Source organism: Bombus vosnesenskii, unplaced genomic scaffold (genome assembly GCF_011952255.1).
Source record: "Bombus vosnesenskii isolate JDL3184/JDL3185 unplaced genomic scaffold, Bvos_JDL3184-5_v1.1 scf7180000013316, whole genome shotgun sequence".
In the NCBI taxonomy this organism is placed as follows: Eukaryota; Metazoa; Arthropoda; class Insecta; order Hymenoptera; family Apidae; genus Bombus; species Bombus vosnesenskii.
In genome coordinates this window covers 659,395-678,308 of record NW_022882962.1, presented here as the reverse complement: position 1 = coordinate 678,308, position 18,914 = coordinate 659,395, and the positions used below count along the sequence as shown (strand labels likewise).

The window sequence follows — 18,914 nt, the reverse complement described above, 5'->3', positions numbered from 1 at the left end:
GAAACCTCCAATAAAAAGTTAGTGATCTATGAATATGATTGAATTACATACACATGTACTTATGTAGTCTGCTTGGAAAAAGCACATTGACGGATCGACGTTGGTATGTCTCATAGTAGAATGTAGAAGCATCGGGATTTCTTTAGCGAGACATAGTTTTAGTTAGGAAGCTTCAAAACTGTTATTTATCATATAATCATGAATCAAATTTGAAGTAAAAATTCCAAACATGATACATTTGTTTATCATCTGGTTAAAATGCAAATCATCTTCAAATTTTTCAAACAATAATACGCTTTTTGTCAAAAATGGAAGTAAAATACATCATATTCTTGAACAACGTGGGAGTTTGAAACACAGACTAATGGAATAGCTGAAAATCCGTGTATGTATAATTTTTGACTCCTCGAAAATTTAACTGCAATAATTTATCGTTTTGTCGTCAATTAAGAATTATTTGTTTTGTATGCTACATAATATTACAATTATTATTGTGTATTTATAATAAAATAAGACATAAAAGTCGCAGATTAAGAAATTCTCACGAAAAGTGATCTGTTCAATACAAATCGGTAACATACAACGGATCTTTTATGATATATTATTCTTCCATAAATCATTTCCTTTTTTTCATAAATAGCGTTATTGTTGTAACGAGCTGAATGAATTGATTCGAAACAAGCGTGCGGTCACATATGGAAAAATTCATATATCTAATATCATGTTATTTAAACCTGTATTATTAAAGGGTCAATTGTATATGTAAAGTAAAACATCAATTTTTTTCTTTTCAATTGTCTATTATAAATATCAAAGCAGTATGATGAAAATAAATACTTTAATTGAATCTTTTGCTAATATATTACCACTGAAATTTGCAATATTAATTTTTCTTATTCAATAACAAATTATATATACAAACAATGATTATTATTTATTAAGTTTACATTAAAGATAATAGTCAGAAACAATCATTTATAGTTTATTGAACGATTCAATGTCCACAGACTGAACAAACTCTTCGAAACTTTCTATTTGTTCTATCAGCCAATCTACAGACACCTTCTCATCTTCTATGACACACATTATCCTGAATTTATTAATGCCATAGCCCACTGCAACTAATTTAGCTGGAAACACAATATATATAAAACTTATGATTTTGCAAGACTGAGGTTTTGATATGATTTTGAAAATAACAAAATTATTTACATGCTCCCCAAACTAGGCCATCCATTTGAATAGATCTCACAACTTTTTCCATTCCTTCCATGTCAGTTTCATCATCCCATGGTTTCACATCTAATACAACACTAGATTTCGCAATTGGTCCTGGTTTCTTAGATTTTTTCTCCTCATATGCCTTTAATCTTTCCTCCCTAAGTCGTATAGCTTCAGCATCTTCCTCCTCGTCTGATCCAAAGAGGTCCACATCTTCATCATCTTCTTCACTTTTGGCTGCTACCACGTTAGTAGAATTATTGCCACTTAAGATAACAGGTGCTTTCTTTTCTCCTGGAAGTGTCTTTAAATCGTATGATTTGATGTGATTATACCATCTTAATACATGAGGATTCGAAGATGTTGGAGTCTTTCCTAAAGCTTCGAGAACTACTACATCTGCTTGAGTGGGTTGCCACCTTAAAAATATCAGTTTTGTTTGACATTCCTTGAAAGTATATATGTATATTTAGCATATTTTATATAGTACGAATAAAAATAAATATAATGTGCATAATTACTTGCTATTTTTTACATTCGTATCCTTTCCAAGTCATAATATAATGTTCAATTATATTTTAATATGCATATAAATGGCGATGAATTAATGCATTAAAAGATCAAGAATATTTTTCGAAAATTTAGTACTGATAAATATTAAACACAGTAAAAAATAATATAATTCAAACTATTATACAAAAAAAAAAGAAAGAAAAAATTTTAATGACTTTAAGACATTGGTAAGTAAAGAACCACGTGCATTCCAATATAAATTTTATAAAGATAAAAGTACACTTACCCTTCGATATAACTACGCTCTGCTAAATAGGAATTTAAATCTTTAATACCCTTATCAGTTTTAAGATCACCAATAGCCATTGCGAAAAATTAAGTAAAACGAAGACACCTAACCGAAGTTACTGATAATAAACTTCCCTTTATCCGCTTACCGGAAGGTAGGATTATATACGGAGAAAAATTGACGGTTCATTATTTCGTCACAACATGACGTCATTCCGGTCTGCTATTCTTGGGAAATAATAAAATAACTAGCGATTAATTTTAAATTGTAATTTCTTAATTGCGAAATTATTCGAACTTTGCCAAAATCAAATACGATTCATTTACATATTGCAATCGTTTCGATTTTATAAATCGATTGAATATTTCTTTTGTTCATTTTGTTTTTCTCCCTTTAAAACTTTTTATTCCAGTACACAAAAAAAGTCTACTAACGTCATATTCTATCCCTTTTCTTTTTATAAAATTAACTTTAATATTGCAATATTTATTGTTTTACTTATCTAAAAATTTTGTACGAAAATTAATATATACGCGCGCGCGCGCGCATCGCATGTACATTTAAATCTGCGTACGTAAAGATTATTCTTTAATTATTATAAAAGCGTAAATTGTGAGAAACTAATTTCTCGAGGTAAAATATAATCAATGTACATAAGAAATTATTTATATCAAATTAATTTTTTCTAATAGATGTCGCAAAGGATGTGTTCAAAAATTAGCCGATGTCACATAGTCTGCCAATACTTGAAAATATATATGATAGTAAAGCAACGTATTGTTTGCGCCGAATCTTATTTTGGATTGATTTTATAGATTATCCCGAAACATCTGTTTTAAGCGTTAAGGGGGTGTAAGAGGAGTTTGTGGAAAGGACGGAAATTTGGTAATATTTTATTAAATATATTGTAGTATAAATTATTTGATGTTATATAGTAATTGAGTACTTCTTTATTATTTTAATACATAATATATATTGATTTGTCCATTTTTCGATTACTAAGAAAATACGATTTTATGAGTATATGTTAATTAGGTTATTAAATAAGTTAAGTTATTATATCCGTCGATGAAAGTTTGAAACTGTGACATTTTCTTACATAACAGTATAACATCAACGCGTAACGGAATAATCGAATGAAAATGTTAAGATTACCCGTGATAAGATTGACCGCGGGAATACAGAATGGTAGACTTTCTACCGCGGGACTGCATACAACATCATCTAAATTTCAACAAGAATTAGTGGAAGTATTTATAGATGATAAGCCAGTTCAGGTTCCACCTGGAACGACAGTTCTGCAAGTATGAAGTGTCATTTGTACATCATTCTTATATATTATTACTTGTACAACTATTATGCTTAAACTTTAAACATCTTTGTTTCATTCTATATGTTTAGGCAGCTGCAAAAGTAGGAGTAGAAATCCCAAGATTTTGTTATCATGAACGTTTAGCTGTGGCAGGAAATTGTAGAATGTGTCTTGTGGAAATTGAAAAACAGATTAAGGTATGTATTGGTTGCTTTTTAATATAAACTATACATACATATATGTAGATGCATATGCGAACACAGACATATACAAATATGTAGTGCATTTCAATTAAAATATTATGTATTTGTAACCTGTGTCATACAAATGTTTAGCCTGTTGCAGCTTGTGCCATGCCTGTGATGAAAGGGTGGAGAGTTAAAACCAATTCTGATTTAACTCGTAAAGCTCGAGAAGGTGTCATGGAGTTTTTATTAGTAAATCATCCTTTAGATTGCCCTATCTGTGATCAAGGTGGTGAATGTGATTTACAAGATCAGAGTATGGCATTTGGCAGTGATCGAAGCCGTTTTGTTGACATCAACTATAGCGGCAAACGTGCAGTAGAAGACAAGGATATTGGTCCTTTAATAAAAACAATTATGACACGTTGTATTCATTGCACACGATGCATTCGTTTTGCATCTGAAGTAGCTGGTATTGATGATTTAGGAACTACGGGCCGTGGAAATGATATGCAAGTATGTTCAAATGACAGTTTGTATACTGTTATCTTGAGTCCTGCTATTTGAACTGTTATTTTTAAATTATACCCTAATAGGTAGGAACGTATGTAGAAAAAATGTTTCTGTCTGAATTATCTGGAAACATTATTGACTTATGCCCTGTTGGAGCATTAACAAGTAAACCTTACGCTTTTGTTGCCCGCCCATGGGAGACACGTCGTACAGACAGTATCGATATTCTTGATGCTGTCGGCAGTAATATAGTGATATCACATAGAACTGGTGAAGTTTTAAGAATTTTACCAAGAGTGAATGAGGTATTATTAACACAATAATTAATGATTAAATATATTTATAAATCTTAATGATTACATACTATATAGGAAATAAATGAAGAGTGGTTGTCTGATAAAGCACGATTCTCTTATGATGGATTAAAGCGTCAACGGCTTATAACTCCTATGGTAAAAATTAATGGCAAATTAGAAGCTGTTGAATGGGAAGATGCTCTTGTTACAAGTATTTCTTAAAATATTTTCAATTTTTTATTTTTATTTTGGTTTTCTTTAAAGTAGACAGTATTTTTTGTTATATTGAGACAATATACTCTTTGTTAGCTGCTCGAGCTATTCAGAATGCAGCTCCAAATAAATGTGCTGCCATTGCTGGAAAATTAGCTGATACTGAAGCTCTTGTGGCCTTGAAAGATTTAGTAAATAGACTTGGTAGTGAAACTCTTGCAACAGAACAGAGTTTTCCAAAACAAGGCACAGGTATTGATATAAGAAGTAGTTATCTACTAAACAATACAATTGCTGCAGTAGAAGAGGCTGATGTTGTATTATTGATTGGTACTAATCCGAGGTACGAAGCACCATTAGTGAATACCCGTTTAAGGAAAGGATATATTCATGGTGAACAGACCATTGCTGTAATTGGTCCAAATATAGATTTAACTTATGATCATGAGGTATGTATAGAATCTTGTAATACTCTGGTAATATATTAATACATTTTGTTTGCACTTATTAGTTAAAAAATGATTAATTATTTAAAAAATCAATTTATTTCAATATTAGCATTTAGGTCAATCGCCAGAAATTATAACACAGTTAAGAAACAGTACTCATTCGTTTTGGAACATTTTGAGGTCTGCAAAAAAACCTTTAATCATCCTGGGTGTTGAGCAATTGATGAGAAAAGATGGAGCAAAAATTTTATCTGAGACGCAATTGTTAGCTCAAGCTTTAGGAGAAAAAACAAAAGTAAGAGAAAACTGATAAAATTACTTTTGTTATTATAGTCATATACATAATAATAGTTTGATAATATACACAAGTATTCTTTAATAGGCTCCTGAAGAATGGAAGATATTAAATATTCTTCATACAAATGCATCACAAGTGGCAGCTTTAGATGTGGGTTATTCGTCAACTGTTGAGGAAGTTAAAGAACAACAACCACACATTCTCTTTTTATTAGGAGCTGATGATACAAATATCAAGAAAGAAGATTTTATGAATACATTTATTATATACATAGGTACATAGAAAGCATTATTTTATAATAGCAATTTGAACAGTCAAACTGAATGAATAACGATTTCAATTAACGACGATTTAGGTAGTCACGGTGACGAAGGAGCTTCGATCGCAGATGCTATACTTCCTGGAGCTGCATACACAGAAAAAGTTGCAACATACGTGAATACGGAAGGTCGTGCACAACAAACCTGTGCTGCAATTACACCACCGGGTATGGCACGACCAGATTGGAAGATCATTCGAGCACTTTCTGAAGTAATTAATTGAAGTTATCGTTCTTTTATATATGAAATTGAAAGTTAACATGCTCCTATATAAGAAAATGCAAGGAAAAAAGTAGTTAATAAAATAATATTTTCATAGATTTGCGGGGTATGTTTGCCTTATGATAACCTGGCCGAAGTAAGATCTAGATTGGAAGAAATAGCGCCGCATTTAGTTAGATATGGTAACGTAGAACCGGCTAATTATTTTGCTCAAGCATTAGAATTATCAAAGGTAAATACATGAATGTTATAACTAAATAATAATTGAACACACTTTAATAATCTAAATTTTCCTAAATTTTTTAGGAAATATCAGGTTCCTTGTCTTCCAATCCATTGGAAGTTAAACAAAAAACGTTAGATCATTTTTTCATGACTGATGTGATATCTCGTGCTTCGCAAACAATGGCAAAATGTGTTCAAGCAGTTATGAAGCAAAGAGAAAGTAGCTTATAGATTAGAAATTTAAATTATGAATATAAATAGCAAAATGTATTTTATGGCAATATATAATAGTATATGAAAATATATTAAAGGTATGATACTTTTATGATATTTTATTTTAAAGATATGTAAGTACTATTTAATTTAACAGAATATACAGACTGAATATCGATTACATGGAATGTTAGAATTGTTATTTTTTTCTTATATTTGCAGCTGATAAAATTTAATATTTTTTATTACTACGTGATGGTTGAGATATAGATTAAATTAGGATTAAACATCAATTTAAGTAAATTATCATGTTCTATGAATTCTCGTATGTGTTTTTAATGTAATTCAAATATTTATCAGTGATTTAGATTCTTGCTAATATTTATAATTTATCGTATTATCACAATACATTGATTTATTATTATTTTAAACAAACAGATAGGAAGAAAATGTGAAAAAAACAATAAAAAATATTATCGAAATAAGAGTCTTTTTGAACTGCTATTAGTCTATTGTAAGAGTTTTCGAGTTTTAAGGCGATATCAATCATTCAATACGATCGACGAGATTGTTGGATTCTGCTTGATCATCGGTGTCTAATTCAATAGAACTTTCATCCGTCTCGATCTAAGAGAAAAAAACAAATATTAAAATTATTACCTTTTATGGAGCTTTTATCCAACAGAAAATATTTTAACAAAATTACGTACTTTCTCACCTAATGCAGCCAATTTTTCTTCGTAACGCATAATTTTGCTTTCATCTTCTGCTAAAAGTTCTAAAAGATCTTCTTGGTCTTTCTTCATTTTTTCTAATTCCTCAGATTTTTCTTTTAACTTACGTTCGAAGTCAGTTTCATATTTTTTTACCATTGAAGCATATTCTACTAAACGAATTTCTAACTCTGCAATCACAGTTTTATATTTTTCTGCCTCTTTTGTGCAACCTTCGTTGATTGTAACACTATTGGATTCACTTTCTTCCGATTGTAAATTAGTTTGTGCTGCTCGTAAAACTAAATTTTGATCCTTTAAATGACTAATAGTTGATCGAAGATCGTGTACTTGTGCCTACATTAAGTAAATATCAATTAAAAATTCACAAATACCATCTCGTAAACAAAACATTATCCATGAAAATGTACTGTATACCATACTTCAAGTTCGTTTTTTTCTTTTACGAGTGATTCCGTAAGTTGATTCAGCTTTTGTATTTGAAAATCTTGGTCTCGAATAAGCTCTTTATATTGAGCTACTAAAACAGAGTCCGACAAAGTAGGTGTTGTAATCTCATTTTTATGATGCAAGCTACTTCCGTCTAAAACTGACTTTATGATCACACCTATAAAGTACACACATAGTTGCAATTTTCATAGCTTATATTAACAGAATGAATCATAAATATGATAATTACCCTCCAACGTTTTTGATAGTCTACAAAATTCATGATCTAATAAAAGTTCAGAAGGATTCTTCGCCGAGGGTTGAGGATGTTTTAAAGTTCTAGAATATACCTCGTGTCTAGCAAGACCACCGATAGCATCTTGAAATCTTTCTAATCCTATTCTATTTTCGATTAAATTACATAATTTTTCCTAAAAGATAGAACAAAAATATAGGATATAATGTTAGCATTACAAATATGTCTTATTTCTTTTGTCTTTGGTGTTACCTTTGTGTAGTTAGAAATACTATTATCATTAAAATGTACACACAACCCAATAAGTATGGCGCACATACTTTGTAATAATGTTTCTTGCAAATCATCGTTATTCTCCTGTGATGATAACAGAGCTGTTAAATAAGCTACGGATGAATCAATAAGCAAGAATGATTTAACAGCAGTTAGACAATGTGCAATCCATCTGCAAAGTAGTATTAGAAGACCTAATTTGCATTGTATTTTATTGCCCTGTTGCAGTAACATGACACATTGTTGCATCAAGGTCACTGGTGGTTTTCCAATATTTGTTGCAAGTAATACACGTAACAATTGTTCCTTCTGTGTATTGTCGTCGATCAATGCATAAGACAATGCCACGGCAGAAAACCAATTCGATAAGGAATCAGAGGAAAATAAACCTCCACATAACAACTGTCCTAGCAATATTATGTTCGTAAAATTTTTCTGGTTCAGTATATATTGCAATATAAAACTATTTGTAAAATAAACATGAAAATAGCTTTTCACAAACCTGTCGTCAATGATGGCATTTCATTTCCCTGAGGTAACAAAGTTTGAATAAGCTGAGTTTGTCCCGTTTCATTTTTATATAAAAAACATTGAAAGCAGTAGAGAACGGAACATCTTAAAGCAAATGGTTGCTTTTCATTCACCATAGACATAAGTAAGACAACAATCGCAGGTCTAAATGAATTATGTGAGTGTTAGAAATGTGTTAATACGGTAAATTTATGATATTTAAAATATATAATATATACATAAAAATACCTAGGAGGATTGCTAGGTGCCATTACTCCAGCTAAAAATTCTTGGTTACTGGAATTTCCCCTAATAACTTCAGCCACTGTATTAATAGTCTCAGTCAGTACATCCGCAGGTACACCATTAGCCATCAATATGTTACACAAAGCTTGTAGAAGACCACAGGCTCTCATAATGTGTTGACAATTCGATACTGCCTTTACATGTATGTATATGTGTGTGTGTGTGTATATATATATATATATAAAATAAGTAAAAAAATTGTTTTTATATATTGCATTATTTGTATACCTGAACACTTACCTGAGCAGATCCGCTTGGTGTTACCAATGCACGAATGACTTGAACCATGCAATGAATGTTTGATACCTTCTGTGGACTCCATGTGCTTAGAGGATTGTCATCAAGTTCGGATGATATTTGAAACATTGGTGTTAATTTTTGAATATAACTGCCTAAGACATAGTATTATACTATTAACATTATCATATTTATATTTAACATAATATGTATCTAGTTATATATTACCTTCTTTAAAAAAATTTTGGTTGCTTACATTACCCCTTAGAAGATTTAACATTAATAGTAGACAATCTTCCACAACAATACCACCTTCTACATTGCCCTCTTGTGCAATAACATCGAAAATACGATCAAACGCATTTTCAAAAGCAACAATTTTTTGAATATTTGCATTAGCTTTTGTTAATTGAATAAGAAGCAATAAAACCTACAACATTATAAAATGTTTTACAACTATAGTATAATAACATTGTAATTATATAAAAAAGTTATGTGCAGTGCAAGCTTATAGAAATGTACATCGTTACGTATGACTTCTCTACTATCACTAAGGAGATCCATCAGTTTAGATACACCCATGGGACTAACTAAAATTATTTCTTGTATATCCTTTAATCTATTAGTTGACAAATTCATCAATAACTTTAATGCTGGCCACCTAACTTTGAATTCAAATTCTTCCAAGAGTGTTAAAACTATTCCCACGCTATCTGTGTCTTTAATAAATATTTCTGTAAATTCTTCTCCCACTTTGATGTTGGGCCAATACTGATCCACTGAAAATAATATTTGCATAAAAGTAATAGTAAAACTTGTGCAAGAAAAATTGATCGATATAACTACATGAAATTTTTACCTTCTTCATCAAATGCTTTAGGATTTGTTATATTACAAAGTGTATCAAGTGCTAAACTAATGATTTCACAATCAGTCCTGTCCATTTCTAAAATTTGTCGTAATGCACACATTCCTTGAGCTCCCACTTCGATACGATAAGTGCGCGAAAGAGCTTTAAGTGCACGACAAGCATCTCGCCTGTCATCCAACAACATCGACGATTGTAACCTGTCTATCAGTCGCTCTACCTGTGTGATTACTCCAATGAAAAAAGTGTGAATGACGCAAAAAGAAAAACAGTATGAAAGCGAAAAGGCAGAGATAGAAATATTTTAGTGTGTCTCAAAATATTTCGACTCAATTTTTACTTTTCTTATACAAACATTGCTACTACCATGTGTCGCAGTCAGGAAGATAAAAAAACAAAAATATTAAATAAATCGATTAAAAAGTTTGAAATACCGTTTCAATACTCGATGGTTCGTTTTCTACAGATGCAGAACCTAAGACAGACTTTAATCTACTTTTAAAATATTCCATTTTGCAGCTGACAACTTGACAATTGTAAACTACACGTCATACAGTGTCGTCGACATTTTTTTTACGTACTTGCAGAACTTACTCAAACAAGTAATGTCTAATAGGGGGCGTTAGTAACGCTAACTTTCACTATAACCTACTATAACCTTAAGTAGCCTTGAAACAATTGATACATTTAAGAATAGAATTTTTAATAGACGGTAAAATGTCGAAAATTTAAATTGTCAATAAAGCCTTTCAAATTTTACATATTAAATAACACTTTTCATTTCACATAATTTCTTTTCTTACTGCTTTTAAAACATATAGTTCCATTTTGTATGTCGGGTTTTATCATTTATTTGACAAAAACGTCTAATATTTAATTCGTTTATCAACGTGAAAAATTTACGAAAAACTAGTAGTTTGAATAAATTTAAATAATAGACTCCTTTTCAGTCAAATAATTCAGAATCTAAAGAAATCGCATATCTGTTGTAAAATATGTATGTGTATGGTTACAATAAACTCGTTGGTTCGGAAACGTTTTTTGTGCAATTTAAGAACAATAGATTTTGTAATTACGAACAAATATTTGCATCGATTTAAGTAAGATATTACTGCTCAAATAATCGATGTACGTGATTGTGTCCCATGTAAAAAAATGTACATGCACACATGTAATCAAGTTTACAATGCTACGGGTATTATATAACTAAATTAAAAATAAAACCAGTTAAAGGATGTTTAAATAATTTTGGAATATAGAATAAAATTCATGTATATATACAAACATACGTACATATATGTAGATGTTGACTACTTAAAAAAACAATAAAATATGGTTTTCAATGATTAAAATGGAATTATTATGTTGTAAAATTAACCGACTTATTTACCAATTATAAGATTATTTATACATGCCAAGGTAACAAAATTATGTAATATGTGAAAACAATTTCGTTGTTTCAATCCGAGGCTGACGTAAAGAATTGTCAAAGTCAAAGCAATCCTCATTGACATTACATCATAAGAAAAAAAAATCGAAGGTCTATGTTCCATCATTATTCGTCCAAAGTAAAATATTATCTATTTCTCGTCATGTGAATAACACAAATATAGTTAGTTTTATTAATTAAAGCAGCAATAGCAGCCAATTTGTCCATTTACTTCTTCTTGAACAATTTTACTACTTCTTAATAGCTTTCGATGGACATTGCGAATGAACAAACATATATAATTAGATACCTTAACATTATCTAAATACGTAAATAAAATATATGAATAATTACATATAATGCAGTATAATCAAGACACGTATATACATATGTATATGTGATAGAAAAATAATCGCATTGCTCATGTTGTCAGTTCTATTTTTATGGAGACTAGATAAAGACTAAGACACAAGAAGAGCAAAGTATTTGAAATATGGATAAGTATACTGCACTCGAATACTGTATATGCATTATTCGCGGGGAGTAAACGGATTAAAAGATATATTTGCAATCTATTATTATGCTAATTTGGAGATTTTATTATTTTAAAATCGAATATCGCGATGAAAAACAAGCGCAGGGTCGTATTAATGATAGGATTACGATAAAATTTTAATGATTTACTCATGTAATGAATAATCAGATCTGCATTTCATTCTATGCTTTATTTGTTGAACTAAGAAACATCAATGAACGAATTATAACTCGTATCTTGTTTTAATCTTTTTACAGCTCGTTTTTGGTACACATGTGTAAACATAATATGATGAAAAGATGAAATAGAACAATATGAAAAAAAAGATAAATTTTCATTACAGTTTCAATTTACACTATCATTTTTATCGGTGAGAGTCTTGATAGTAATTTTACTACTCATTTTAATACTCATTTTATCATATTATAAATACAATATAATTTGTGCAAAATTTTCCTAATCACTAACGGAAAAATATATTTCTCTGATTACATATTAAATATAAAACATAAAAATAATAAAAAGAAATTATGTACAAAACTGACAACATTAAAAGATACAATAACGTACAATTTTGTTTTCTGTTTGTTTTGTACATGGACACGATTTTGTATGATTTTAGACTCACGATACCTATGTACATACATATTTAAATATCTGTATGTATATATCAAGAAATCTAGAATTACGTTTCCTAACAAATTATTATACATTTTTATTTTTATTTTCGCTAATACTGACACTAGTTGTATTTCATGCACCGATAGTAAAATAATGTGATGATGCAAGATAATAAAACATTTGCTCTGCATATTAAATGATTCATAAAAAAGATAAGTACTAGATGTACAAAAGAACAAAACAAATACAGGTGACCTACCTTAGGAATAAGATAAAACTTCTAAAAGATGAATCATCGAACAATAAGAATAAAATAAATAAAAAGAAAACTGAACATTTGTACAAAGAACAAAACAGATACAGGTGACCTACCTTAGGAATAAGATGAAACTTCTAAAAGATGAATCATCGAACAATAGTAATAGAATAAACAAAAAGAAAACTGAACATTTGTACAAAGGACAAACAGATACAGGTGACCTACCTTAAGAATAAGATGAATCATCGAACAACAGTAATAGAATAAACAAAAAGAAAACTGAACATTTATACGTATACATACACATATAGATGCAAATACGAAAAAGTTGGTCAAAAGGATGAATTACAGATACTTTTCGGATAATTAATTCTGATCAATCTGATAATCAATTAATTGTTGAAGTGTTAAAGCGTTGGAAATGAATTTATCAAGTGTATATATATACCAATTTAAATTAATTGAAAAATATATCAGTGATTGTGTACGGAATAAGATGTATCATGAAATGAAAATTACAATCAATTAAATTTATTATTGACTAATAACAAATTAGCAGCGATTGTTCATAAGCAATAAAATTATAACAGTTCTGAGAAATTGATAATAGAATATGGATTGAAGTAAATAAGACATAAGAAAAAGATAGTAACGTTGTAAATAGCAGTAGGCTATGCGATTAAGTTGAAATGGGCTGTTTAAGTCGTTTAGTTGATCGGAAGGAAAGAGATGTCGAAGGAAAGCGGTATTAAGAACCGAAGATAACCGAACAGCAAGAAACGGAAATAGCCGAAGTGGATGCAGTGCGAAACGTCACGTAGTTGGTGTTGCTAGGCGGTCTGTTAAAGAACAGTGGGAGGGAAAAATTAAGAGGGAGGGGAGAATTATACAAAAGCCGTGTCATCAGGTCGGCAAATCAGTTGTGTCGATGCTGAGTATACGTAGAGAGATATGTTATTTTTGTCAGTATAGTGTCGAAGCTTTCAGTGAAAGTTGAGGAGAAAGGACTGTGACTGCTGTCGCTGCTCCTGTTTAAACAATTGAGAGAAGTCATTTTGCCGGCATTGCGAAACTTGTTAAATCGCCACCATTGAAAATAGAATATCAAAACTCGGAATATATTCGTAGCGCTGAAGAAATAATCCGACTATTGTATATTATAAGAAGGTCATTGTGACATTATTAGTTGTGTTCTGTGCCTCCCTGACTCTTTGTGTGTATTTCTGTGCGTGTCTGTGCAATATCTCTCAAATATGGAGGTTTTACCATGTCCTGTAAATGTGAATTTTAATAACACGAGAGGTAAATCTACTTAATATTTTTTAATCACTTTTATGTGTTAACTTAAACGTTTCTTCCCGAGCTTTTTTTTCTCTATTTTAACTATATCATATCTTGCATATATATTTAACGGATAACGATCGATCGATGATATCAGCTACATATAAAGTTGTTTAGTTGGTTTTCCAAATCAGCTGATTTTTCATAGAATAAACGAATAAGCAAATGTCATCTTTAAATTATATATTTTACGGTTTTTTAAATTTTATTCATGTACTTTATACTCTCGGAGAGTATTACTTTATGGTTTAATTTCTTTCCCATAATTTTTATGCAATCATTAATTATATCTCTGTGGTTACATCATGGTCATACGGAACATATGATTGCATAGAATCGAATGTAATTTTTCCTTTTATTAATTTTTGTTGTTGTTCTTTTTCTTTCTCTTTTGAAAGGAAGAAAAAGAAGGAATTTCTTTAACTAGAAAGTGATAAGTAAGCAATATAATAATAATAATTACATAGACGTATAACATAAAACGATTTAGTTTCGAATAAATTATAACTACTTAAATAAGTTGGTGCCGGTAGGACCGGCCGGCACGTACACTTTACGCAGATATAGACATAGTCTGTGGTGTTTGGTGTACGCGTGCGCAAGTAGTAATCACAGCTAGATGGATACATATCTAAAAACATGTCTCTCGCTGTAAAACAAGTGTGAGAATCGTAACAATGATAGTGATAATCATAATTGTTCATTCAAGTAAGTAGCGATAATCGTAATTAACGGAATGTATATTTTTCGTGTTTAGCCGGAACAGTGGCCGAAGAATTTGACGGAGCTTGTCAGGCTCTAGCAAAACGATTGGAAGTTGAACTTAGGCGAGCAAAACATGTACAATTAGCATGCGGGGAAGTTCTGTTACCTGCTGATCTTTTACCTAGAATTGCTAAAACTGTACTTAGTATGGCTGAGAACGAACCTTGCGGTCTTAGGTAAGCTATTTTCTTATTTAATAATTGTTTTCTTACTTTTTCTCAAAGTATGTTATGTCTTCTATGGATATGGTATTTTTATTACAGAGGTTGCACCTTGTTTATTAGCTTCGAAACAGATAGTGTATGCAGGAAATTGTCAAAGATACAATGTGATCCTAATACAGTATCAACATTTGAACTTTATTTGACTTTGAAACAGGATCATACATCTTGGCATATTCTGTTACCTCAGTTTTTGAAGTAAGTCGTGTATTGCTCGCTTTAAACTTAACGGAGATGATCTGGATTCATTTTAATGCATTTATTTTTCTTTACAGAAATCTTACCCGGGGAGGTACTATTATGATCAGTAGAGATTTCACTTTAGAGAAAAAGAAATTATATAGATCGTATCAGCAATGAATGATCCCACTATGTCCAGGAGTCATTGCTTGATTATCTTGATAATTGTGATTATTCGAAGCTCCTCTAATTATAAGTAGGCTCCAATGTGGCCTTTTTTACTTTCTACACAAAATAAGCAGATCAATTTTTCTGATGTGCTTATATTTCGCGATATATTTCATTTAACGGTAGCTAACATAAGGAATGAATAGCAGAAAAGTAAAGTATAATGTAAAGAGAAGAGCGAGGGAGAAAGAAGTAGAATCTATGCGTTTTGACAATTGTGATAGTAAAGCATAAAAAGATTTGTAGTATCGTTAAGGTTGAAAAGTTTCTTTACGTGATTTCTAGATTTTGAATATTGCCTGACATTTGTAATTCGTTTTAAATATCATTGTTTCTTTATATGTAAGTGTAAACATATCTGATCAATCAATGCTGCAGGTTAGAATTTCTATAATAATGTAGATAGTGTGTTTTATGAATTATTTTTAAAAATATTTGGTAATACAAATTTCTAGATATGCGTAGGGAGACATTCTCTCATAAGAGATGTAAACTGTATCTTCGTTTAACGAAGAAATGACTTGGTATGTAAGATTTGTAACAGTAGTTTGTTTGCGTTTACACGTAATAATGCGATAAAATTTAAATCAACTTTTCTTGATTAGTAACAAAAATAAAAGTAATTAAACTATAGAAGTAGTAATAAGAATAGATATGTAGTTTCAAAAATGCCAATGGATATCTAAAGTAATTTCATTTGATACAAATAGATTTGTACAATTTCACCTGGCCTAATTTTCTTCTATGATGTATCCCTTTTTATCTATTAATTAATTATCAATTGATGTAATTTATCTATCTTTCTGTATACACATACACATACATGTAACCCATCTTTTCAATTTTTTCATTTTCAATGTCTCAATGTGATTTTCTTGTATGAAAAATCTTAATACTCTTAGATATCGATTGGTGACAATGTTGTGATAGTAATAAAACAAAAAAACACAATTGACATAAAATAGGAATCTGTACAATAATATTTTAGAGGATTGGACATACATGCAACTTCTTCAATATTTGTAATATCTATAATTCCGAGAAACAGTTTGTCTAATTATGATATTGTCGGTTTATTATTATTATCATCTTATAGAATTATATTATTTTAATCAAATAAGCTTCGTTTATGAAATTTAAAATGACTGTATTGGAAGAGAAAACGAAAAAATATATAGGAGCAACCACGTGTATGACTTTATAAGACTGATCAGTGTTAGAATTTCAAGATAATATTTGTACGCGTGTAAAAGTATTCGGAACGATAAAGAAACTGAGATATTGAATCGCACACAGAATATAGATCGAAGAACAATTATGTTTAGACAAGTTTCGTGAATTAAAAGTAGTTGAAAACAAAACGTTCTCCCTACGCTTGTTATAACAACAAAGAAATTAGAAGCAAAAAGAACATTTGATTCTATTGATTACGTAGGAGTAATCAGAGTATAAGACGCTGTTACATATATTTTGTACTTCATTAAAGACATTAGAAGTATAGTGTGTGTATGTGTGTGTGGAGAGAGAGAGAGCGTATGGGTATGCGCGCGCGCGCGCATGTATTTAATTTTTTATATTTGATATATATTGTTAAATATTATTTGCTTAGAAAAAATGTGGCGAAAAGTTGAGGAAAATACAAATTTTGAACGTTATATCTGATATGCATTTCATCTTCTTTTTTTCTTTCATCAGTTCATATTCATTTAAGTTCATTCGTATATTCTTCTTCTTCTTAATAAAATTTACTCCATATACAACTTTCATTTGTAAGATTTCCATTACATCAAACATATACACAGATCCTTTTATCGATTAAATTGTTGTAGATATATAAAACATCTAGTTTTTCTTCAGCTCAATACCGCCTATATGTGATGTTGATTCTAATTTGTGATCTTAACAATAAACAAAAAATTATAAAAAATATTTGTTTTATTTACCCATACTTATTTCATTCGTTTTACATTTAAAGTGTTCGTTTCAAGATAGTCGCTGTGATCTGGTAAAATTGTGCACATGATCTCTATCCTGCAAAATGATACATCTTACATGAGAGTTCCTTCTTTTTTATTTATTAAAAATTGTTATAAAATTCTACAAAATATTTTTTCCACCTCTTTCTTCTACTTTTTGCAAAATTTTAACTAACTTTACCTCTCCAATGATCGTTGGAGTGGTATCTTCGCTGCTGTTTCCTTTCCCCATGGCAAGAGTTTCATTTTATTTTGTTTTAAATTTTTCGACAATTGTCGAATATTTGTTATGTTTTCCTGTTTACTATCATCGTTATTGTTGCCATTTTGCTTTGAAATCTTTACCAATAAGTCAGTCTTATTCTTTTCTTTGAAATTATTTGGTTGATCATATATTCTTTCTGTTGAATCTATGGTATGTTGTTTAGGCATAGATAAATAGCTATCGTTTTTCGAGTAACCATTTGATTTTTTCCTTTCATTAACTACTTCACATGATTTTTTTATTTCAGAAGATATCATCGTTCCCTCTTTATTCTTTTGTTTTAATTTTTCTTTGTTAATATATCTTAATTTTGTTTGTTGCTTTTGCGTGATTCTATTCAATGGCTTCGTAGCAGTTATCGATGGTAATAGAGGAATACATGTTAGTGTAGGTATTGATTTTTGGATAGAAATTTGCGATACCTTCCCAAATATCCAAGAGTCGACAGACGAAGGTTGCGGTTCGATATCGACAATCAAATGTATCGCCTTTCCAGTTGTATCCTGTCTCCAATAAGGATCTAATCTTAAGAATATCCACTATAAGAAAAAGAGAGGAAGTAGGTAAAAATTAGAAAAGTTAGAAAATGAAGGATACTCGCATTGAACAACCGTAGCCAAACCACACGGGCACATTCACTGTTGAATTGGAACAGTTTCTTTTTGAAATAATACTTTTCAAGCACATTTGCGATTGCTGTGCTAACAATTTCTTCGCGAATATAACCAATTTGATGTTCCGTTAATTGGTCCTGTAGGAAATCATGCCACTTCAGTTCTTGAACGTCAGATGCAAACAAATGAAACATGCTGAGAAATTGATATTCCAGCCAATTATATGTAGTATTTTCTTTCAAATTTAATGAATTTATTCTTCTTTCATTCATCTTTTTTTCTTTATTCTATAGAAGAATATTCAATGATATTGTAATTAGTCATTCTTTAAATCGCTTAATTGTTTAATATTAAGATATGGTACGTATTTATTATAGTACACTATGCACACTGATTTGAGTATGATATGTAACAACTATAAAAAAATTCAACTACACATACTTAACCTTTAAACGTTTTATTTCTTTCTTTATATATTTATTGTCTTGAAGTATTCTTTTTTTTCTCTTCGTATAGAATGTACAATAATATGTGCGCAACAAATAAATAAAATTTGTTGGCGCAGGGAATTTCTTTACAATCAAGGAAATTACATGTG

General features: G+C 30.1%; 5 protein-coding genes across 7 annotated transcripts; 2 read left to right on the top strand and 3 right to left on the bottom strand.

Moving 5' to 3' along the window:
• Positions 1-819: 819 nt before the first annotated feature.
• Positions 820-2,350, bottom strand: LOC117235556 (elongation factor 1-beta'). The gene is made up of 3 exons (XM_033497711.1): positions 2,021-2,350; positions 1,213-1,640; positions 820-1,130 (listed from the first exon to the last, which is right to left on the bottom strand). The coding sequence occupies exons 1-3, from the start codon at positions 2,098-2,100 to the stop codon at positions 976-978; spliced, it is 663 nt and encodes a 220-aa protein (XP_033353602.1). The 5' UTR covers positions 2,101-2,350; the 3' UTR covers positions 820-975.
• A 383-nt stretch (positions 2,351-2,733) lies between these two features.
• Positions 2,734-6,373, top strand: LOC117235548 (NADH-ubiquinone oxidoreductase 75 kDa subunit, mitochondrial). Its single transcript, XM_033497693.1, has 12 exons — positions 2,734-2,908; positions 3,130-3,327; positions 3,425-3,532; positions 3,671-4,036; positions 4,117-4,338; positions 4,405-4,540; positions 4,639-4,991; positions 5,101-5,286; positions 5,374-5,563; positions 5,645-5,820; positions 5,929-6,063; positions 6,138-6,373. Exons 2-12 carry the CDS (start codon positions 3,160-3,162, stop codon positions 6,285-6,287), a joined length of 2,190 nt encoding a protein of 729 aa, XP_033353584.1. The 5' UTR covers positions 2,734-2,908; positions 3,130-3,159; the 3' UTR covers positions 6,288-6,373.
• A 400-nt stretch (positions 6,374-6,773) lies between these two features.
• On the bottom strand, positions 6,774-10,562 carry LOC117235544 (general vesicular transport factor p115). 3 transcript variants are annotated; one of them, XM_033497686.1, is made up of 12 exons: positions 10,317-10,562; positions 9,874-10,102; positions 9,537-9,793; positions 9,243-9,444; positions 9,018-9,169; positions 8,721-8,911; positions 8,464-8,636; positions 7,941-8,368; positions 7,683-7,863; positions 7,426-7,610; positions 6,980-7,339; positions 6,774-6,896 (listed from the first exon to the last, which is right to left on the bottom strand). In XM_033497686.1, exons 1-12 carry the CDS (start codon positions 10,392-10,394, stop codon positions 6,816-6,818), a joined length of 2,517 nt encoding a protein of 838 aa, XP_033353577.1. In that variant the 5' UTR covers positions 10,395-10,562; the 3' UTR covers positions 6,774-6,815. The 3 variants fall into 3 exon arrangements, with proteins under 3 accessions (XP_033353577.1, XP_033353579.1, XP_033353578.1); XM_033497688.1 differs by having other exon boundaries at positions 9,874-10,098; positions 10,317-10,464; XM_033497687.1 differs by having other exon boundaries at positions 6,988-7,339; positions 10,317-10,394.
• Positions 10,563-13,627: 3,065 nt separating this feature from the next.
• Positions 13,628-17,116, top strand: LOC117235404 (protein charybde-like). The gene is made up of 4 exons (XM_033497398.1): positions 13,628-14,028; positions 14,825-15,008; positions 15,096-15,251; positions 15,329-17,116. Exons 1-4 carry the CDS (start codon positions 13,980-13,982, stop codon positions 15,411-15,413), a joined length of 474 nt encoding a protein of 157 aa, XP_033353289.1. The 5' UTR covers positions 13,628-13,979; the 3' UTR covers positions 15,414-17,116.
• On the bottom strand, positions 17,047-18,745 carry LOC117235400. Its single transcript, XM_033497389.1, has 3 exons — positions 18,304-18,745; positions 17,619-18,241; positions 17,047-17,492 (listed from the first exon to the last, which is right to left on the bottom strand). The coding sequence occupies exons 1-3, from the start codon at positions 18,586-18,588 to the stop codon at positions 17,411-17,413; spliced, it is 990 nt and encodes a 329-aa protein (XP_033353280.1). The 5' UTR covers positions 18,589-18,745; the 3' UTR covers positions 17,047-17,410.
• Positions 18,746-18,914: the final 169 nt, after the last annotated feature.